The sequence below is a fragment of the Tursiops truncatus genome, chromosome 16 (genome assembly GCF_011762595.2).
Source record: "Tursiops truncatus isolate mTurTru1 chromosome 16, mTurTru1.mat.Y, whole genome shotgun sequence".
NCBI lineage: Eukaryota > Metazoa > Chordata > Mammalia > Artiodactyla > Delphinidae > Tursiops > Tursiops truncatus.
This window is the reverse complement of record NC_047049.1, coordinates 82,306,687-82,328,139: the sequence shown is the minus strand read 5'-3', so window position 1 is coordinate 82,328,139 and position 21,453 is coordinate 82,306,687. Positions and strand designations below refer to the sequence as shown.

General features: G+C 47.5%; 2 protein-coding genes across 6 annotated transcripts in view; one reads left to right on the top strand and one right to left on the bottom strand.

Moving 5' to 3' along the window:
* The window catches only part of RAB4A (RAB4A, member RAS oncogene family), a 96,929-nt gene that overhangs the window by 65,907 nt on the left and 9,569 nt on the right, over nt 1-21,453 (top strand). The window contains exon 8 of one of the 3 annotated variants that reach the window (XM_073793681.1): nt 11,076-11,100. The exons of 1 other annotated variant lie outside the window; for it this stretch is intronic. The gene's annotated coding sequence lies outside the window, so the exon portion shown is untranslated. Of the gene's footprint in view, nt 1-8,595; nt 10,621-11,075; nt 11,101-21,453 lie in introns of those variants that run through there. One more of the 3 variants, XM_073793679.1, reaches the window with a different exon arrangement.
* On the bottom strand, nt 1,335-19,715 carry CCSAP (centriole, cilia and spindle associated protein). 3 transcript variants are annotated; one of them, XR_002177634.3, is made up of 4 exons: nt 18,057-19,714; nt 6,834-7,102; nt 5,385-5,470; nt 5,126-5,264 (listed from the first exon to the last, which is right to left on the bottom strand). XR_002177634.3 is itself a non-coding variant. In XM_019941617.3 (3 exons), exons 1-3 carry the CDS (start codon nt 18,436-18,438, stop codon nt 5,088-5,090), a joined length of 828 nt encoding a protein of 275 aa, XP_019797176.1. In that variant the 5' UTR covers nt 18,439-19,701; the 3' UTR covers nt 1,335-5,087. The 3 variants fall into 3 exon arrangements, 2 of the variants coding, with proteins under 2 accessions (XP_019797176.1, XP_073649778.1); XM_019941617.3 differs by lacking the exon at nt 5,385-5,470 and having other exon boundaries at nt 1,335-5,264; nt 18,057-19,701; XM_073793677.1 differs by lacking the exons at nt 5,126-5,264; nt 5,385-5,470 and adding an exon at nt 5,478-6,396 and having other exon boundaries at nt 18,057-19,715.

Genomic DNA, 21,453 nt, shown 5'->3' with positions numbered 1-21,453 from the left:
GGGCATTTGAATTGTTCTCTTGTAGGTCATCTTTCATTTTTCTCTGGCTGCTTTCAAGATGTCTGTTAGTTTTCAACAGTTTTCAATATATCTAGGCTTGGGTTTCCTGGTTTATCCTGTTTCAGCTTCACTCAGCTTACTTGGGAGGTTTTTAGCCATCATTTCTGCACGTTTTTAAAGCACTACACTCTTCCTCTTATCCTTCTAGGACTCCTATAACACAACCCGGAAACTTTTTCTTCAACCCTTTTTTCTCTCTGTTGTTCAGACTGGATGATTTGTATTATCTTTATTTTGTCATCTTCAATCTTCTATTGAGTCTATCCAGTAAGGTTTTTTTAATTTCAGTTGGATTATTTTTCAGTTCTAATATTTTCATTTAGTTCTCCTATCATCTGTTTCTCTACTGATAATTTCTATTTCAATGCTTATTTCAAGAGGGTGATTTCTCGTTTGAACTTTTCAATAATAGCTTCCATCAAGCCTGTGAGGGCAGCTACTGATTTTCTTTTCCCATGAGAGCCATTTTCATGGTTTTCATGTGCTGAGTAACTTGGGATTGAACCGTAGGCATCTGAATATTACATGATGAGACATGACCAAGTCCTGTGGAGAATGCTGGTATTTTTGTTTTAGCAAGTAATCAACCTATTTAGGCTCAGGCCCCAAGTCCTGTGGGTGTTGGTTCCAACGTCAGTTCAGTCTTCAAAGCTTTGGCAGTGCTATTTGGACCTGCCCCATGTGTACACCATCTTGTGGTCAGTCTGAGACCCGAGGAGGGGTCTGCCCGTCAGGCCAGTCTCAAGGGTGCTTGGTAGGCTAATCAGGGTCAGCTCCACGGGGGGACGTGTGGACAAGGGAGCAGGTGGGGGAAAGCCGGGGAGTTACAGCACGTGTATACCATTATTCCATGTTTGCGCAAAAAAGAAAGAAAAAGTGTGTATGTACCTCCAAGTGCCTGGAGGAAAGGTCTGGAAGTTTACACACCAAACTTAACACTGGTTTCCTCTAAGGAGGGGTGTAGAATTTTGGTGAGGGGGTGGTACTGAAAGGAACCTGCACTTTTTACTCTGTAACTTCTCTCTGAGTTACTTTACCCATGCCCTATCGCTTTTGTAATTTTCAAAACAATAAGAAGGTGTGAGGGAAAATGTGGCATTTAACGCAAAGTATATACACAGAACGTGTCTTTTCCTGGAAGTATCTAACGTATCTTGTTAAACATTTATCTAATGAAAAATCCATTTAGGGGTCAATGTGATCACCCACTTTCTTCAACCATTTATGTGCTAATCAATCAGAGTTATTTTCCACAAAACAGAAGTTTCAGCCTGTAACATTAATGAACTTTATTCACATTTTTCCAAGTAACTGCAATATTCAATACAAGCGAAAAGCAATACATAGTTCTTAGAAAACACAGCCCCAAATTCCCACTGCCTGAGCCTTGTGATGGCAAGTGCCCAGCCTTTGTTCTTCAGAATGTTAAAGTGAATGCAGTGCTCAAAATAAATATACAATAACAACACAGGGAGACTGTTCTTAAATACAGTTTTGCTAATTATAAAAGAAATCCAAAAAGAGGCCTCTACTGTCTTCACTCAGGTGTCCTGACTTTCAAAATGGAAATAAGTAACAGACGAGCAGCTTTTCCCCCTCTCACACTAGCAGGCTGGAAGGGAGCAAATCTGGACCCAAAACCTAGACGTCACTCCTTGCACAGAATTTGGTACAAAGCACACACCTTACATTGAAGAGCTCCCTATTCATCCTATTGTACAAAATCCATTTCAAATACAAGGTCACACTTTTAGGATCACTTTTTAAATATTATTTAGCTGATCACAAGACTACAGTAAGAACCTTATAAGTCAGGCATTGACAGTTTGATCCCAAACCAACTACAGAATCAGACTGTGTAAATATTAGCACCATTTTTTATCTAGTCCAGTGAAATGTAAAACTATCCACTAAACTATTTTCTACTGAAGCAGTCAACAAGGAAAGTTGTTTTTACTTCTAACATATGCTTGGCCTCTCTCCCTCTTTGCCAATAATACGTTTGAACGCTTTATCAAGTACTAACCTTCCGCTGATAAAGTTTACGCCCAGCACAGCCTTAGAACTCAAAAGCCACCTTTCTTTTGTGCAGTTTAGATGGTTGAGTTTATGTGACCCAGTATACACACCTTTCAGGTTACTAGCAATTTACATTTGATGAATCAGTGACAAAGCTATTTCATCAGAAGCACCACAAATGTGTGCTTACTACAAGTTAATTCAGATAAACTATGCCCTATTTTACTTTCAGTAAACTTGAAAAAATGTATATATGTGCTTGGAAATTTTCTGACAGTAGGGGAGTACAAGCATTTTGACACCTCCTAAATAAGAGCGATCTTTTAGGTTTTAAAAGCAAGGAAACGGATGGATTCCTGTTTAGTTCTCACTCACCTCGGTCCAGTAGAGGTATTCAGGTGTTACTCAATATACTATTATTGCTTTTAATCAAAGTAACACAGAGAACATGTTTATGACAAATTGTTTTAATTAAGAACTTAAAACCAAAATTTTAAAAAGAGTCTTATGTAGCAATTATTTTATTCTATATTTTAAATATCACTGGATTCTCAGTTTCAAACTTTGCAACATGATAGGTCATTTTAAACTAACTTGACGTCTTATAAGTTGTCCAAAGAAATGGGAACATGATCACATCAGTTTCTAGAATGAGAAGGAAAAAGTAGGACATCAAATTGTTACAACTTAAAAAATTTGGGGGGCTTTCCTGGTGGCACAGTGGTTGAGAGTCCGCCTGCCGATGCAGGGGACACGGGTTCGTGCCCCGGTCCAGGAGGATCCCACATGCCGCGGAGCGGCTGGGCCTGTGAGCCATGGCCGCTGAGCCTGCGCGTCCGGAGCCTGTGCTCTGCAACGGGAGAGGCCTATTTTGTAGGCTTAAAAGATAATCTTTACCCCTAAAGAGACAGAAAAGTAAAGAAACCCTAACCAACTAATGACTTGGACATAGGAAGGGAACTCACAAGTACTTCATATTGACTCATTCATTGTTCATGCACATTAAAAGTACTTTAAAAATTTTGTTCATTTGTCCTCTACTTAAAAATGGGGAAAAATTGGCCAGCATTGCCCTCTAGGTTCTTCCAGATCTGCATCTGGAGTTTGCGGTAATAAGTAAGCACATTGAATATGAGTCTGTTTTCTAAAGGAGAGAGTCTGGCTTGCTCAGAGCCTCGAAGGGTCGGGTTTCTAAGACAGTCCATCAGTGTGGACCCGAGCTACTCCCCTCGGCCTCTTCCTAAGATTGTCAGCTGCAACGGGAATGGAACGCCAGAGCCGTTGGTTAAAACCGAACATGCAGGAAGTGATTTTAAAGAAACAGTTTCCACCATCACGACGCCACAGGAATTTCATCTTCAGGTACCTGCAGTGTTTGAGGACTATAATAACAGCAAGATTCACCAGAATCACTAGCGAGGTTGCTTTGGACAACACACAGACCTTCTTCGTACTAAATATACATCGCAGTGACTGGGAGAGCTCACGATGTATTCACCTAAAAACAATGCAAATATTTTAAAAGGTTTTTTTTTTTTAAAAAAAGCTCATGATTCTTCAGTACGAGTTTGCAAAACTTAATACAGTTGTGTAAGATGATACTGTGTGAAGATTCTACATGGAATAAACATTTGTGTTCTAAAAACTGACCATCATACTTCAAAGACCCAGAGTACAACTGTCAAGGAGATGCTCAAACTCACATCAAACACCAGACTTTCATTCACATCTGCACGTGCTAAGCTGGCCAAGTACTTCCTTCTCTCCTAGGAGGAGTTCACCATTCATCCTTCCTGCAGGTTCCTGTCTCTCCTGGATGGAAAGCAGTGTTTCTCAAAACCACTTTCTACCACGAAAGCAAATGTACTAGAGAGAAGGAGCACTTCGTTTACACACATCTCTGCCCACGCACACGCCAGCATCTGCTCGCGTGAGGTCCCACACAAGACCTACCGGCTAGGAACCTCGGAGGAAGGTATTTCAACCAAAAGTCTGAACGATGTACATCATCAAGGCTTTGCTACTGGGGAGTTCTATAGGGGAGAAAGTAGGGGTGGTCCACATCTCTAATGGGTATCTTAAAATCTGGCCCCATCCCCAACGAGCAGGACAGTTACATTCTAAATGTCACTGCCAAGCTATCAGAAAGGAGGCAAAAGTCCACAGTGCGTGTGTGTCAGAAGGCCAGACTGCAGCAAGTGAACGGTACCCATTATGCGTTCTTAAAAAATCTCACAATAAAAAGGGACAGTCTTTGACTCAAAAGAAACCAGTACTACTTCTAAACACACTGCACTGGTACTTTGCGTACTGGAATGCACTTGAACTATTAAACTATTAATAAGTGCCTAGATGACAGTTTAAAGAGAAAAGATGACCCTCACCCAGCCCAATAATTCTTAAATATCATGGTCCACGTGAAGTGGTGCTGAACTGAAATGCAAAAGAAAGTGAACTGTTAGGAACTACCAAAGCTCTACTTTCACTATACGTGGAATCAGTACTAGCATTGAAACTCACTTTTAACGTGATATTCTTTCACAAAGAAATCTACACAGAAGGAAAATGAGTCTTCTGCCGCAAGCTGGCGTGATCTTACCAGCTACGGAATCTCAGAAGTCGTTCACAACAGGAGCAACACAGGCTCCACCTAAACTGAGGGAAGATACTGAAGTTAAGAATCTGTAAGCCATTTAAAGGCATTTGGTGTCAGTATCTTAAAAGATTAAGATGCTTTAAAACAAAACCCTTATAAGAGTATCAAAGATTTAGGGAATTCTCATAAATAACCAAATGTCTATGGCTTTCAACTGTCACCCTACTGCTGAGGTAGGTGACCAGGATTCATCAAAAGAGACAATCCTTTGGAAATTCCCTAAGAAAAATCTTGCATAATCAGTTGGTTTCTTAAACCTGTGTCCAGTTTCTTTTGACGGTTTTTGTTTTGTTTTTTCCTTTCTTTCATTTACACTTTTTAAAAGAGGTTGTCTGAGCAACTGTCCCTCCCCTCAAGCTCTGGCGGAGTAGCATCTCATGTACTCCGTCATCCACGGGTTCTCCGACGAGGCAGGCTTGACCCGCCTGTTTTTGTCCACGTCGGCGGAGTGAGCCCGCTGCCTCTGAGCCGCCAGCCGCCTCTTCTCCACCTGCCTTCTGCTCTTGGCTCGCAACGCCGATTCATGAATCTAAGGGAGTCAGAATAAACGGACACTCACTCAGGTGGCTCTGGCGCTAATTTTCCAGAACATTTACAATGAAGCTTCCCCCACGTCACCTGGAGCAGGGCAGAGGCAAGCCAGACTCACCATGTTCAAGAGTTCTGTGTATAAAGGCTTCTCCAGAAGAGCCACTGCCCTGGATTCTGTCTTACCCATCGTCAGCAATAAAGAAACTAGGCAACAGAAAATGACCACCGGACTAAATTTCAGATATAAATGGTAAGCAACTAATCTGCAGGTGCCTCGAGAAACTGGCTCTGGAATATTACTGGAACTCCTTAGCATTAAGCATGGATCAGTATTCCATTGAAGGAATTTAAATGTTTTACAGGGACTTCCCTGGTGGCGCAGTGGTTAAGAATCCACCTGCCAATGCAGGGGACACGGGTTCGAGCCCTGGTCTGGGAAGATCCCACATGCCGCGGAGCAGCGAAGCCCATGAACCACAACTACTGAGCCTGCGCTCTAGAGCCTGTGAGCCACAGCTGCTGAGCCCATGCACCGCAACTACTGACGCCCGCGTGCCTAGAGCCCGTGCTCCACGACAAGAGAAGCCACTGCAATGAGAAGCCCGCACACTGCAACAAAGAGTAGCCCCCACTCGCCCCAACTGGAGAAAGCCCGCACGCAGCAGCGAAGACCCAATGCAGCCAAATAATAAATTAAAAAATAAGTTCTTACAAAATAAATAATGTCTTACAGCAAAATACTAACAAATCTCAAAGGATTTTACCAGCTAAGACGTTTAATGAACCCTGTTCAACTTAATCCCACCGGGTTGCCAGAGGACAGCTCTGTTGGCTCAAATATCACTCTAAACAGCACCACCTGCTAGGGCTCAGAAGTCTGTTCGGTGAACACTGGATCCTGGTATTTAACCAGAATTCAAACAGCCTGAGCTTTCTGCTTCTTTTCATTCCCTCTTTGCTTTGGGCCGGAGTGACGGTGTCAGTGCTAACACAGTCATTGCTTTGTGGCTCCAAGCGTGAGGCCCCCTCGTCTGCCGTGTCCTCAGGCCTTCGCACAGGGACACTCCAGGGCTGAGTCCGAGGAGAACCAGACCTCCGGGGGATGGATGAGCAGGGGAAACGCAACCACTCTAATTTAATCCAAAGAGAAAACGAGAGTCTAGAGAGATGTCGAGAATGCAGGAGATGTGATCTAACAGACAGACAGTAACAAAGGGGTCAAGGGGATGGGTACCAGTTATCAAGGCTGATGGAGCAGGGCCCATGCCCCTCGGCTGCCCCTCCTGGCCCCCCAAGAACTTGAGAGCCCCAAGTCCTGGCACTTCTCCGCCTGGCTCGGTGTCGGTAAACCCTTCCAGGTTACCAGCAAAACCCCCTGACCTCCAGGCAGCTAACATCCTGCGTCCTGTGTGCAAATCAGATGCCCAGTTCTAGGCTTTCCTTGGGCCACCTAAGACCTACCATGTCCCAAAGCATCACAGTGACCACAGGGTATGACAGCCAATGACAGAAGCGAGGCCATCCCCCATCCTGCAGGGGGAAAGCAGAGAAGCCCGCTGGCACCCACCTCATGCACGGGGGCAGAAGCACAGACGTTGTGAGTTTTCTGGCTCCCTGTATCCATCTGCTTTTCTCCCCACCCATAAAGGGCGAACGGGTGCTTAGGTTCTTTTATTTTAGTTGATGACCTTTGAGGACTCTTGACCGCTCTCCTGCTTCCTCTGGCAGGTAAGGCACTTGGTGGTGGCTGAGGTTCGGTACTGCTGGGTAATTTGTCAGGCTCTCTGGTCCTGATCTGTCGTTCAGGTTTTTCTTTTATGTCTTTCACTGGCAGTGCTTTTTGGAAAAGGAGATAGAACAAGATGAATGCTTTAAATTCCGGTTTACATATAATTACATATGATTTAAATATTTGGGATGAAAAATTCATAATGCTTAATAAAGTCAGTAACTTTTTGACTTATAGCTCAATTCACAAGTTTCACTTAAAACGGAAGAACAGAAACACGTTAGTATAATAATTTTCAGTCTATCCCATTTTAACATCAACAATAAATACACCAAGATTGAACCAAGCCTATTCAAAAGTAACAACTATCACTCGCATTCTGAGATTAAGCATCTTAATTAAATACTAAAAGCTAGAAAGCAACTCGGCCTAATGGCTTTCCCCAGGATAAGTCCAATCATCTTATCGTCTTGCTTCAGGGTCAGATCTGGACCTGTGACAATCATTCAACAGCTGCAAAAGGTTCGTCTTCAAATTACTCAACTGGAGCTCCAGGACTGCATTTCTTTGTGAAGCTCCATGATTATGGAAAACGCTCCTTAGTTTCAAAAGCCCTCCATCACAATAGGGAGGGTTTCCATAGCTACACACACACACACACACACACACACACACACACACACACACACACACACACACACACACACACACACACACACACACACACACACACACACACACACACACACACACACACACACACACACACACAGCTGGGCGCCCCCAGTGTGAGCATCTGGGAAGGGGGCTCTTGTTCTTGACGTGAACCAGGGCCCCTGGTCTACACAGGGGCTCTCACCAGGGCTGGGGAAACTCCAGTGGGGAATAGACTGCCCGCCTGAGGTGAACTCAGATACTAAGAACACAGTCCAAAACGTAACTATTTCCCTTTTACGCTTAGTGACTTTCCATTCATTATTTTTATAAGTACTTTATGAGCTTGTAAAGGTTGTATTCTTTGTGTAAACCCCTAGTGAACCTGCGTTTCATCTCAGACTAAACTTATGTGCGAATAAGAGCTCCTTGTGCATCCAGGCTCCACTTCACAGACCCCCTTGCTCACATCTGTGGGAAACCCCTCGTTTCCGAGGCTCCAGAATTTGGCTCTAGGTGATGATTTTCCAGCTTGTTATTCCCAAACCCCATCACTTTTAGGACACACCCGGGTCCCTCACCCCTTTAGTGGATCCTTCCCTGCAGACATCCACGTCCCCGTGGAAGTAGAGGTCCTCACACAAAATGCACACGTGTGAACCCTGACAGATCACCGTCATTTCTGTCTTCTGCAATGACCCTGATCTACCAAATAGTTTCATTTATTATTAAGCATTTTAGGGAGCAGACAGCCTGCGTCCGACCCTGGGGCTCAGTGCTTCGCACCCCCGTGCGCACATCCATAAACCCAGCCCTGTGCTGCCTGGGGATGAGGTGAGATGCCAGCCCTCCACTGTATCATGAGAACCCAGATCCACCCATCACTCACACACACTCCTCTGAGTGATGTGTCCACACCTTGTCCGCTTCTCTTCCCTGGATGTAGGAGAAGAGGAAAGAGCCCATCAGGACCAAGACAACAGAGAGTAGAAGGGGGACCGAGGCTGGTGTAGTCACAACACTGAGAGAGATGGGAACAACCTAAATCATCTTCATCGATTCATTTCCCTTCCTTCTCTTCCTCTAACCCACGTGGGGAGCCTGCCCAGAGAAGACAATAATGATTTGGTTCAAAGGACAAGGTAAAGCCAGCCACGAAGAGGTTAGGAAAGTGAATTCCAGAAAGAGGGACTGGCCTGTTCAACGGCCTGGACAGAAGAAAGAATATACATAGTTCAAGATGACAGGCACACAGAGAGCCTAGAGATGAACGCACGGGGAGGGGCTGGCGGGTAGCAGCGGGGAGAAAAGACTTTCTGTGCCAAACTCAGAAGTTTTATTTTTTCCTGAAAATGAAGAAGAATCACTGAAGGATTTTAGGCTGAAAAATGATGTGGTCCTATTTTCATTTCGGGAATGAGGTCTCTAGCAACGAACGTGAAGGACAGGTTAGATCAGAGTGGTGGGGACAGAAAGGACAGCTAGGAAAAGATAGCAGAGTCCGGGGAGGGGAGGGTAACCCACAGTGATGGCAGGGGCGGAGTGGTGGGAAAGACCAGAATGGCGCCCACCACACCTGGCCGGTGCTCAGGGTCACCGGGCACCTGTGAACTGCATACCGATCAGACCACAGTGCAGAGAGCCCAGCGGCACAGGGCGAGATGGACAGGGGAGTGGGCGACGGACACCGCGAGGATGCTGGCAGGCAAAGAGGAGTCTGCGTCCTCAGGGGCTGGGAGCGGCTGGCTGGTCATGCCGTCCTCCAGCAGAAGGCCGCCAAAGGATGGGGAAAGGGTGCTTGACGCCTCGGGTGTGAGATGCCCCTGGAGCCACCAAGAAGGCAGCAGCTGGACCCTTAATTCGGGGCCGAGAAGAGAACGTGGAATCGGAGGGGGTCCTGAGCAGGCGGATGGGGGCCGAGGCTCAGACGGAGCGCAGGTCCCCCAGCGGGGACGCGATGTAGGCGGTGGGAATGAGGGGAAAGGGGGCGGAGGGCGGCCCCGGGGCTGAGCTGGCAGACGGAGCAGCCAGGGAGCCAGGGAGAGAACAGCCAGCAAAGTCGAAAAGCTTCCAGGAGAGAAGCCGGAGAAGGACTCTCAGAAAAGGATGGGGCTTCCCTGGTGGCGCAGTGGTTGAGAGTCCGCCTGCCGATGCAGGGGACGCGGGTTCGTGCCCCGGTCCGGGAAGACCCCACATGCCGCGGAGCGGCTGGGCCCGTGCGCCATGGCCGCTGAGCCTGCGCATCCGGAGCCTGTGCTCCGCAACGGGAGAGGCCACAACAGTGAGATGCCCGCGTACCGCAAAAAAAAAAAAAAAAAAAATCTTGAAATACTGCCTGGTACAAGATAAGTGTATACACATATATGTTTCAAAATCCTATTCAAAGTTTTAAATAAAGACATTTCCAGACAGACAAAACGGTGTCACCACCAGTTACTGTGAAAAATTCTAATACCCCCTTTTCTCAGTAACTGAAAAATAGGCTCAGTCTTGATTGAGGACCATGCTGTGCAATACAAAAGCCATGAACCGCGTGTGGCTATTAAATACGCTTAAATTAATTAAAAGTAAGTAAAAGTAAATACTCAGCTCCTCAGCTACACCAATCAGAGTTCACGTGCTCGATTCCCACGTGTGGCTCGTGGCTGCCACGCTGGATGCTGCAGACAGAGAACCCGCCCCTCATCACAGAAAGTCTGATTGAACAGATTGGCTTTTTAAACTATTTGAACAACAGAATTAACATATTTGACCCAATGGGTATATACAGAACACTGCACCCAACAACTGCAGAATATACAATTTTGTCAAGCACATGTGGAACATTTACAGAAATCTACTTATCCAAGCAAGGTCATAAAGCAAATCTTAATACATTTACAAAATTGAAATCATATAGAATGTATCCTCTGACTATCATGTAATTAAGCTAGATACAACAACAAAAATAAATTACTTTTTTAAATCTCCAGTTTTGAAATTAAAAAAAGTTTTTTTAATTGAAGTATAGTTGATTTACAATATTGTGTTAGTTTCAGGTGTACAGCAAAGTAATTCATATATGTGTGTGTATATATATATATATATATATATATACACACACACACACACACATATTTTTTTCCAGACTGTATTCCATTACAGGTTATTACAAGGTATTGAATATAGTTCCCTGTGCTATACAGGAAATCCTTGTCACTTATCTGTTTTATATATAGTAGTTTGTATCTGTTAACTCCATGCTCCTAATTTATCCCTCCCCCTAAAAACATTTCTAAATAATGTATGGGTCAAAAACAAATCATACAATTGCACAAAAATGTGAATGTCCTCAATGCCACTGAGCTATACACTTAAAAATGGTTAAAACGGTAATCTGCGTTGTGTGTATTTTACCTCAATTTTTTTTTTTTTTTTTTTTTGCAGTATGCGGGCCTCTCACTGTTGTGGCCTGTCCCGTTGCGGAGCACATGCTCTGGACGCACAGGCTCAGCGGCCATGGCTCACGGGCCCAGCCGGTCCACGGCACGTGGGATCTTCCCAGACCGGGGCACGAACCCGCATCCCCTGCATCGGCAGGCAGACTCTCAACCACTGCGCCACCAGGGAAGCCCCTACCACAATTTTTAAAAATTAAAAAAAAAACCATTAAAAAAATGGTGATAGAGGGCATTTCTTTCTTCATCCTGTTCCTATTAGAAATGTTTCTACAGTTTCCTCATTAAGCATGATACAGCTAAAGCAGTAATCAGAATGCAATGTATAGCCTTAAATCAATATATCAAAAAAAGGGGGGGGCAGGGGAAAAAAGTCAATGATAAGCATCCATCTTAAAATGTTATAAAAATAAGCATGAGGGGCTTCCCTGGTTGGCGCAGCGGTGAAGAATCTGCCTCCAACGCAGGGCACATGGGTTTGAGTCCTGGCTGGGAAGATCCCACATGCTGTGGAGCAACTGAGCCCATGCGCCACAACTACTGAGCCTGCGCTCTAGAGCCCACGAGCCACAACTGCTGAGCCCGTGAGCCTAGAGCCCGTGCCCCACCACAAGAGAAACCACCACAATGAGAAGCCCACACACCACAGCGAAGAGTAGCCCCTGCTCGCCACTAGAGAAAGCCCGCGTACAGCAACAAAGACCCAATGCAGCCAAAACAAATAAATTAAAAAATAAAAAACTAAAAAAAAAGTAAGCATTAAAAAATTAGAGTAAGGAAAAAAGATCATGAATTAATAAACATATAATAAAGAAAACCAACATAGCCAAGGGTTAGTTTAGGAAAAAAATTAACAGAATTCACAAACCTCTAAGACTGATAAAGAAAGTGAAAAATAAGTAAAAATAGAGCAAATGGAGTCAGCAGGCTAAATGTGCACTGGCGACACATGCATATAGTCCCTTCCTCCCAAAACCCCACTAAAGTGAAGGAAAAAAGGTATAAACCCGCAGGACAAAGAGTAAGGAGGCAATGACGTCAGACAAATTTTGGAAGATGGAAAGTGACGAAGAGATAGAAGTGACTCACAGGAAGAGCAGGATGCTACTGACTCCCTGCAGGAGAAGAGCCCAGGACACAGCGGAGCCCCGCAGGAATTGGCACCGAGGCACCAGACTCCCCAGAAGGCTAGTGCGGCAGACTGCCTTCCCAAAGGTCCGGCATCAATCAGTGCCCCAGGGGTTCCTCTGACAGTGTAATATGAATGTGCCTCTGCTGAGAACCAGGGTCCATGCTGCTTCCCCTTGAACCTGGGCAGACTTTTATGAGCAGAGAATGGGGTGAAAGAGGTGCCACGTGGCTCCCGGCAATAAGTCGTAAAGGGCAATACAGCAGGTGCCCAGCTCTCTCTCAGGAACGCTCGCCCTTGGAGGCCAGCCTGCATGTGACGAGGAGGGCCAGGCACCTGAAGATGTCACCTGCAAGCATCCTAGCAGACAGCCGCAGTCCGACGCAGCAGAGACAAGGCACGTCCTGTGCCTGGGGCCAAATTCCAACCCACAGAAACCATGAGCAATAACAGAGTGAGAATTGGATTCTGAAGCACTAGTTTCCAGGGTAATCCTGTTGTGCGGCAATGCATACTTCTTCAACAGTCCTTCCTCTGCTCCTCTGGCCAGGCGACCGCCCTGCCCCCGCCCCAGAATGCAAGTGCCTTACAGCCTGGAGAGGGACGACTGGAGGGCACCAGGCACAGCGGAAGTAAGGGGGCACCTTCCTGAGAACAGGATGACGTGGTAAAGAACGGGATCCCTCCTCCCTTCCCCCAACTCTGCTGCCGGATGCTGAGAGCCAGGCTTGTGCCCGCCCAGGCAGAAGGCTGGATGAGCACTGAGAAGCTGACACTAGAGAAACGGGCAGGTACTGACCTTGGCAGCCCCCAGAGAAACAGCAGGGTCCTCCTGCAATTACGGTCACAAGCTCCCCCAGGAACACAGCTCCCAAAAAGCCCTTCAAGCCTCACTCTTAAATATGGACAGACAGGCTAAGAGCAAGCATTCAAGTACATCCTTTAATAAGAAAGAGACCAAAATATAGAGGAAAAGACTAGGCTGGGAATATAAGAGAGCGCTCAAAGGATATTTATGGCTTTGGGGCGGGGGAGGGGGGTGTTAAAAGAAATCCAGAGAGAATAGGATGCTATTTAAAAAAAATTTTTTAAAGAACACTTGGGACAAAAAAGTAAAAGTAATCTCTTTGAAATTAAAAACTAGAATGGTAGAATTTAACATTTCTATACAAAATGTGGAAGATAAAATTAAAGAGTTCTGGAAAACAACCAAAAATTCCAATATCAAAAAATTTTTAAATAAAAATGTTAGCAGTTTGATCCAGGAAGTACACCATCCAACTAAAAATAATTATAGAAAGAAAAACTGAATAGAGTGGAGAAAATTATTTTAAACAGTACTAGAAAACATCACGGAACTAAAAGAAATGTTTCCAGATTAAAAAGGCCCACCAAGTTGTCAGCCCAATGAATGAAAAATGACAGACACATAGAATTTTAGAGCACCTAGGGTGAAGAGAATGTCCCAAAACTTCCCTCCCCAAAGAAAAAAGAAGGAAAGAAAAGAAAAAGAAAGAAAAGAGGTCACGTATACAAAATAAGCATCAGAATAACATGGTACTTCTCAACAGTAAGACCTAAACCTAGGGTTCAACATAATAATGCCTTCAAATACTGAAATTTCTAACCTAGGAAGTCTCTATCTTGCCAAAATGGCAGTCCAGCCCTTGGATAAAGGCATTTTCAGACTGCAAGGTGACAAAATGCTTACTCCCCTTCAACATTTCTCCACCAAAAGGAAGGGAGACTTGAGACTTGTGAGATGGGGCCGCATAAAGGAGTTGAGCAAAAGGAATCCTCAGGCAATCAGTGAAGAGAAGCCTCAGTTTGACAGCTATGTCAGGTCTGGACAGCATAAAGTCTAAATTAAAACAGGAGAACCAAGGGTTCCACAAAAATGTCTCCAAGGAAAATAATGAAACGAACAGAACACCTAATGTGCTTGGCATATGACAAGTTTTACAGTACTACCAGACTCTTTCAGGCTGAATGAGTGACGGGAGTACCAAAAACAAACAAACAAACAAACATAAAAGTAAAGCTATGATTAACTCCAGGAAAAACATAAATAATAACCAAGAAAATGTAATCAGCATGTACTACATGGATTACCTGCAAATAACATTTACATAGCCGTGATCATCCAAACACAGAATAGTGCTTTAATGAAACAGTCACATAGTTAATACTGTGGGACAAAGTAGGTGCTGGTATGTGTCTAGGGGTGGGGATGGCCAAGCTAAGATCTCGAGCTAAATCATCATAAATATACTGACGGGAAGTCAGTATATAATGTTTAAACTAAAAAAGCCAACATTAGTCTGAATGAAAAGAGTGTTGCCCACAATGCTGAAACGCAAGGTAGAGAGTTGGAAGGAGGCCCCTAGGGAGCGAGGAGCATGGCTGGTGGATGGGTCAGGATTATTTTTTCATTTTAAGCCTATTTTTAAAAAAATATGCATACGTATAACTGGTTAAAAAATAAAATTTAATTTAAAAAGAAATGTGAATATGAAGAAAGGAATTGGAGACATTCTAGACCCTCTTTGAAGCATGCTGCTACGGAGAGAAGGGACTTCGCAGTGAACGAGCACCTCCACCCACACCCCCTACACACAGGGAACTTCCCGACAGTTTCTTATACCCATTTCTTAAATAAGAACGAGAAGTCAAGGATCATTAGACATTTGAGAAAAGCTTCTAACAGGAAATGCAGGATTACAAGCAAAAGAAACAAATGCAGGGAGACGGAGGGGAAACAGACTGTGCTGAAGAAACACGCAAGAAGAAAGTGGACAAAAAACTCCTAGCGATGTTCTCAGCAAGGTAAGAGAGGATACTATGTGCACGAATCAAGAACAAAATACTGTTTTTTTAAAGAGGAATAAAGAGAGGGAGGGAAGGAAGGGAGGGAGGAAAACCTAGAAAACAATTCAACAGCCCTTATATTAAAAAATAAATAGGATCCCACAAACGAAAAATGTAATCGAAGAGTTGGAGGATGAGGTTGAGAATCCTGCCCAGAAAAACAGAAGAAAAAGACAGATGGAATGGGGGCCGGGGTAGAAAATTATAGGATACATTTGTGAAGTCTGACATCCAACTAAGGAGTCCAAAAAGAAAGGAACAGAAAAAAAATAAAATAAATAGAAATGAGAAAACAATTCAAGAAAACTTCCCAGAATTACAAAACATGAGTTTGACTGCAAGGACCCATGAAAGCACATTGGAGGAAAACAGGCCTGGATCGGGGAAACTTTTCAGAACACAGAGGACAAAGAGAAGACCTGAAAAGCTTCCCGAGGCAGGGAACGTGTTATCAACAAAGAACGACACGGAAGTGTAATGGCAACATCAGAAGTTCCAACACTGGACAGCAACACCTCCAGATTTTTTAGAGACAATTACTTCTAACCTAGACTTTCATGCCCAGCCACAAACTACTGAATAGTGAGGGTAGAATCTTTTGACATGCAAGGTCTCAGAAAGTTAAACCTCTCACACACCCTTTCTCAGGAAGGTACTAGAAGGTAATCTTTGTCAGGAGAGGGTAAACCAAGAAAGAAGACGATGTGAGAGCCACACAACAGAGGGTCCTACCCAAGAGAGAAGCCAGGGAGACCCTGCGGCAGTGGCCAAGGGCCATCCCAAGATGCAACCAGGCCAGATGAAAGTAGGTCAGAGGCCCCGGGAGGGACGTCTTAAGATGGGGAGGGTGACAGTGAACCTGATGTGTCCGTGGTGTTGCAAAAGAAAGAAAAGGGAATCACGGCAAAAACAATATAGGGCAGCTGTGAGCCACCTTTCCACAGGCACTAACTGTGAATCTAACAAACTCTATGATGACGGTACTGAGAGGGTGGGGATAGGCCATGTGTATGGGTTAGGAGATCACTAAAAAGAATTAAAGCCAATAAATGGTGCTAAAAACTGAAAAAGATCAAGAAGTATCAATAAAAGCCATGTTACCTGGAGAAACAGAAATACACAGCAAGGCAAACCAGAGGAGTGGGAAGGGGCCGCCTAGGGAATAGGCAGGTGGGGAGGGGAGCTGCTGTAGCGGTGCTCAGCCACATAGAGCTACACGATTCTGTGCGCACACATGGCTTCAGTAAAGACAAAGGCTAAGCGCTTACGTTTTATAGAAACTCAAAAGCGTGCTCATCATTCCAGAAACTGTCCACTGAAAAACAAGGACTTTCAATCCTGCCATTCACAGGGATAGACAGGGTCTGTGACAGGCATGAGCAAACCAAAAGATCCTGGGATTGGGAGTCCTGAAAGCAGAAACATCCTTTCTTCTCCTGGATGCCTAAACCAGAAATATTAGCAGAGAAAAAGTAACTACCTTAGCCACTGGGAGGATTTAGTGTCTCTAAGGAAATCAAAATAATCACGAACTCTTGCAAACACAGACCCCATCCATACTACAGTGCTGTCTAAAAACCGCATTTATATACGCATGGAAATAGCTGACAGCTCTTTTGCAAACAATGAAGGGGGAGAGGCGGGGAGAGAAAAGCCCATTCAGTCTGATAAAGTACATCTCATAACTGAGCTGGTAGGTCAGTGCCCCCTTACCCTCTCCACCTTCTGTTATGCGAACTTCTAGCAAAGGTTAGGAATGGGTGGGAATTCACAAGTAACCTGAGGATGGAGGGGCAGCTCTGCCACCGGCCACCGATGACGAACTGAGAGTAGCTGAAAACAGTATAACAGGACTCAGTTTCCTCTCCTGCTCAGCATCTCACAGAGAAGCTAGGATGAGAGTCTGACTGAGTACCACTTGCAATCTGGCAAACAAAAATAAAATCACTGATCATGTATCCTGAGTTTCATCTATAAAACTCAGATAAAAGCTGTGGTCCCATCTCTTAGAATTGTTTTGAACGTTGAATGAGAAAATACATATTCTAAGATCAGTGACTGGATGCATGACAAGCTCTCAGTACCTTTTAGTTATTTTGCTCACCAGAGCCTCTTTAAAACTGAGCGACGCCGGGTGGTGCCTGGCCCACGTTAGAGTATCAGGAAGAAACCGGGGGTTCCTCCAGGATGTATCTGGGGCATCCATTCAACTTGGCCCCTAGCACCAGTGACCAGCCAGCCCGCCTCACACGCCGAGAGTTCCCCCAGCTCTGCGCTCCTCCGCGCAGGAGAGAAGGCGCGGGGCCCCGGCAGCAACTGCAGATGCACCGCCCCCAAGAGCCATTTTCCAGCTGCCTCTCCTCCCGCTCACAGCAGCAGCAGCCGGAGGAGGGGTGGCGAGAAGCGGAGGGAGCCAGGCACTTACAAGGATTATCTCCCACCAGCCGGGAGTTACGCAACAGTCTGCGTAAACAAATGCAAAATATTCCTTAGGGACAGCGCGGCGAGGTCAGGGAGTTAACACAGAAAACAACGGCCCCATTCAAAAGACAGAGCGCTTAGCTCAGTGGTTCCTAACCTCTGGCGGTCACCTTCGAGAATCTGATGAAAGCTGGGCGCCTCTCATAAAAAAACGGGCGCTCAGAAATAAAGAGATGGGAGTTCAGTGGTGCAGAGGCCACCAAGGCCAGCGGATGAAGATCCGGGGACTTCGCCAGGGACACGTCAAAGGCGTTCACATTGGGCTCAACCCAGAGCCACCTCATTACGGAATAAAGGGTGGGAGGGCGGAGGCGGGGCAGCCACCTTCATTATTTTGTCAAGGGAGGCGCATTCTCCGCCTACCCAAAATACCTAGATTAAATAAAATCAAGGAAGCGCCTGCTCTGAGCGCTGCGACAAACAGCTGGGCGGTTCAGAGGAAACCCAAGAGCAAATCCAGTCCCGCGAGCGGGGCCCTCCCCGGCCAGGTACCTGGCAGCGCCGAGTCCTCCGCGGCCTCCGCGTCCCTGGCCTCCGCGTCCCCCGCGGCCTCCGCGCCCCGCTCCTCCTCCGGGGCCGCGCGCGCCCGCTGCTCCGGCTCCTCGCGCGCCGCTGGCTCCACGGGCGGCGGCGGCGAGGCCGGGGCGCACTGGGGCGCGGGGGCCCCGGCGCCCGAGGACGCCGACGACGCCGAGTCGTCCGAGGCGCAGGCCGGGCCCCAGTCGTCCCACAGCCAGGGCGCGTGCGCCTGCTCCAGCAGCCGGCGGCCCAAGCGGTAGTGGAGCAGCGCGCGGTAGCACGGCCCGTACTCGTCCCAGCGCGGCTCCTGGTAGCGCTTCATGTATTCGCTCTTCACGCCGCTCCCCGGGGACATGGTGCCTCCCGCCGGCCCCGAGTGCCCGCCGTTCCGCGCCGCGCTGTCGCCTACGGAACCCGCGGCACGACACAGAGGCGCGCCCCGCCCCTCCACTCGCCCGACCCGCCGCGACGTTTAAACCCGGAGCCCCGCCCGCACGGGGCGGGACGTGGGGCCGGGAGCGCGGGCGAGGGCGGGGCGTGGGGGCGGGCACGGCGGGGGCGGGACGGGCGGTGGGCGGGGCGAGGGGCGGAGGGAGCGCGCGGCCTGTCCGGGGAGGGGGAGGAGAGGGGGAGGGGAGGGGACCTGGGCGCGCGGCCCCGGCGGGGGTGGGGGCCGAGGGGCAGCGGCTGCGGGACGTGGGGGTGTGGGGGGGTCAGCCGGGAGGGCGGCTCCGGAGCTCAGAAGCTAGAAGCCGCGGGAGCCCGCGGATGGGCGGTGGAGGAGGGAGGCGAAGGAGGCGTGGGCGCGGGGAGCTGGGCGGCCTCGCGGTCCCAGGAGAGCCCTCCGAGCGCGGCGTGCGGGCGGGAGGGTCGGACCCGCTTACCTCCTCCGTGCGCCCTCGGCCCCGCGGCGCCGGCCGGTCCTCTGCGCGTGTGGCGCAGCAGCCCGGAGCCGCCCGCTCTCCCCGCGCTTTCCTGCTGAGCAAGATGTCGCCGCCGGCGCGGCGGCCCGCGCTCCTGCAGCAGCCGGGAGGAAAAAACGCCGCCTCAGTCCCAGGAGCAGATGCCTCCCGCGCGCGTTCCCGGGCCCCGGGCCCCGGCCCCCGCCCCGCTCGGTGTGGGCGGCGGCTTCGGCGCTGCGCGCGGGGACGCGGGCGACTCGGCTGGCCCGGTCCCTTGCCGCCGCAGGACGCATCCGGGAACGAGGCCGCCCCCGCCAGCCCGCGACGTTCTGTGTTCTCTTCCCGACACCTGCGCCGGTCGCGCTCCCCAGAAACAACCCCAAGTCCGCACGTTGGCTCTTGCTTCCTTATCTCTGTTCACAACACCTGTTACTCTGGCTTTAACCCCTTTTCAACGCTTTGGTACAACTCCTTTCTCGTCTACACCCCGAACGTGTTTGAAGCTATTGACTCAAACTGCCAAGCCACCCTCTCAGAGACTCGTTTGCACAGAAAACCTTGGCTGACTCAGTTGCGTTGTGCTATGTATACAACGTTGCTCTGGTTGTTAACAGTTTCCAACGTGGCCCCATGCAGATTCTTCCCCTTTATTAAAAGGAGCCTGGATACATTAGTAACAAAAAAGATCTGAAAGAAAAGAAGTTTGGGGAAATCAAAACATTAGCAATTGAAAAAAAGGCCCGGGCCACGATGAGTTACCCGGTTCCGGCTTCCCTCCTGGATTTCCACGGACTCACGGCTGTTTTCCCTTCTGTCTCCTGTCTCTGCATCCTGCCCCGCCCCCCATCGTAGCCAGAAGTTCCAGAGGTAGACGCTGGGCCCAAGCCTGTTCTGAGAACTTGAAGTTAGTTGTCCAGAAGTCATTAACATTAATTGTTAATGGCAGTTTTCTGGAGAGACACTTGTTTCCTCCTACTGTTGACACCCGCATGGTGGCCCTGCCTTCTCCCCTCCCCAACTTTACCTTCTGTAGCTTGAAATACCCCAGGAACCTTCTAATGTAACCCCCTTTTATTTAAACTGGTTTCCCATGGTTGCAAACAAAAGAACCTTAATAAATATATTAATAACGTGGGGGAAATGACGATGTGCCGTCAGAACACAATCTGTTTCGGTTAGCTTTGGTTGCGTAATTAACCACCTGTTGTGGTTTAAAACAACTACCGTGTATTATTTCTCACGATTCTATGAGTTAGCTGGGTAGTTCCTCTGCTGCTTTAGACTCACTTAAACAGTTGTGTTCAGCTGAAGGGAGAGTTGGGCTGGAAGGTTCAAGATGGCCTCACTCACACACCTGGCACGGAGGCTGGCTGTGGGCTGGGCTGTCTTGATCTCCTCCTCGCGGTCTCATCCTCCAAGAGGTTAGCCTGGCTTCTTCACCTGGCCCTTTCTTCCAAGAGGTTAATAGCAGAAGTTGGAAGGCCTCTGAAGGTCATATACATCTCTTCTGCTGCATTCTAATGCTCAGATAAGTCACAAGGCTAGCCCAGATCCAGGGAGAGAGAAATTCCACCCCTCCACGGGAGTAGCAGCAGCAAACTTACATTGCAAAGAGGCATGCACACTGAATGGAGGAATGTGCAGCTATATCTTAAAATCACAACCACACACGCACAAAGTATATAAGGTATGATACCATTTTTTGTATAACTGAAAAATAGGGTTAGGAATGATTTTTGTTTTGTTTTGTTTTACTTTTCCCTATTTTGCACAGTTAAGTGTACTACATTCATTCTAATTTTGTAAAGTGTTATTATTAGTCAGGGCTCATCCACTTGGAAGTGACAAAAACCCGATTCAACTAGCTTAAACAGAAAGAATATTTATTGGCTCCAGCAGACCTAGACCCGGGGATCCATCGATGTCACTGGGACTCTACTTCTTTCTCTTGGTTTTTTGACCTCTGCTTTCCTGGGGGGTGAGGGTGGGAGGAGGGCTGGCCTCTTCTCCCACTGCAATGGACTTCCTGCACACAGCTGGAGAAAACGCCACTTGTACCCCAAGCTTATGTTGTCTTCACTGAGGACCACCAGCAAAAGAGAACTTCTTGGTGTTCCAATTATAGAGACAGATTCTTCAGTCACATGCTTAGCTGTTGGCGGGGGGGGGGGGGGGGGGGGGGGGGGGGGGGGGTAGGAGGTGATGTGATTGGCCAGGCATGGGTCATGTGCCCATCCCTGTAAATGGGAATAGGGCGGGAGGCTGAACTTGACAGGAGAACCACAGGGAACAAGGAAGAAGTGGCTTCCCAGAGGAAGGAGCGGTAGGCAGACAAAACAACATATGCCCATCTATATATTCATCTTTGTGTTTGGAAGAATAACAGGATGAGAAAGATCTCGACTGACAGCATTTGTGAGGGGAAGTCTTCTGGGATCTATTTGACCATAAGTAAAGTATGGCTGTTA

Bases quoted from the DNA above. Each gene is read 5' to 3' on its own strand.
- CCSAP (XM_073793677.1), bottom strand. From the start codon at position 18,438: ATGTCCCCGGGGAGCGGCGTGAAGAGCGAATACATGAAGCGCTACCAG. The intron at 7,103-18,056 runs GTACCTGGCCGG...TTTTCCAAAAAG, and splicing joins GGAGGACTCGGCGCTGCCAG to CACTGCCAGTGAAAGACATA. The intron at 6,397-6,833 runs GTGGGTGCCAGC...GGATTAAATTAG, and splicing joins CTTCTGCCCCCGTGCATGAG to AGTGGTTGCGTTTCCCCTGC.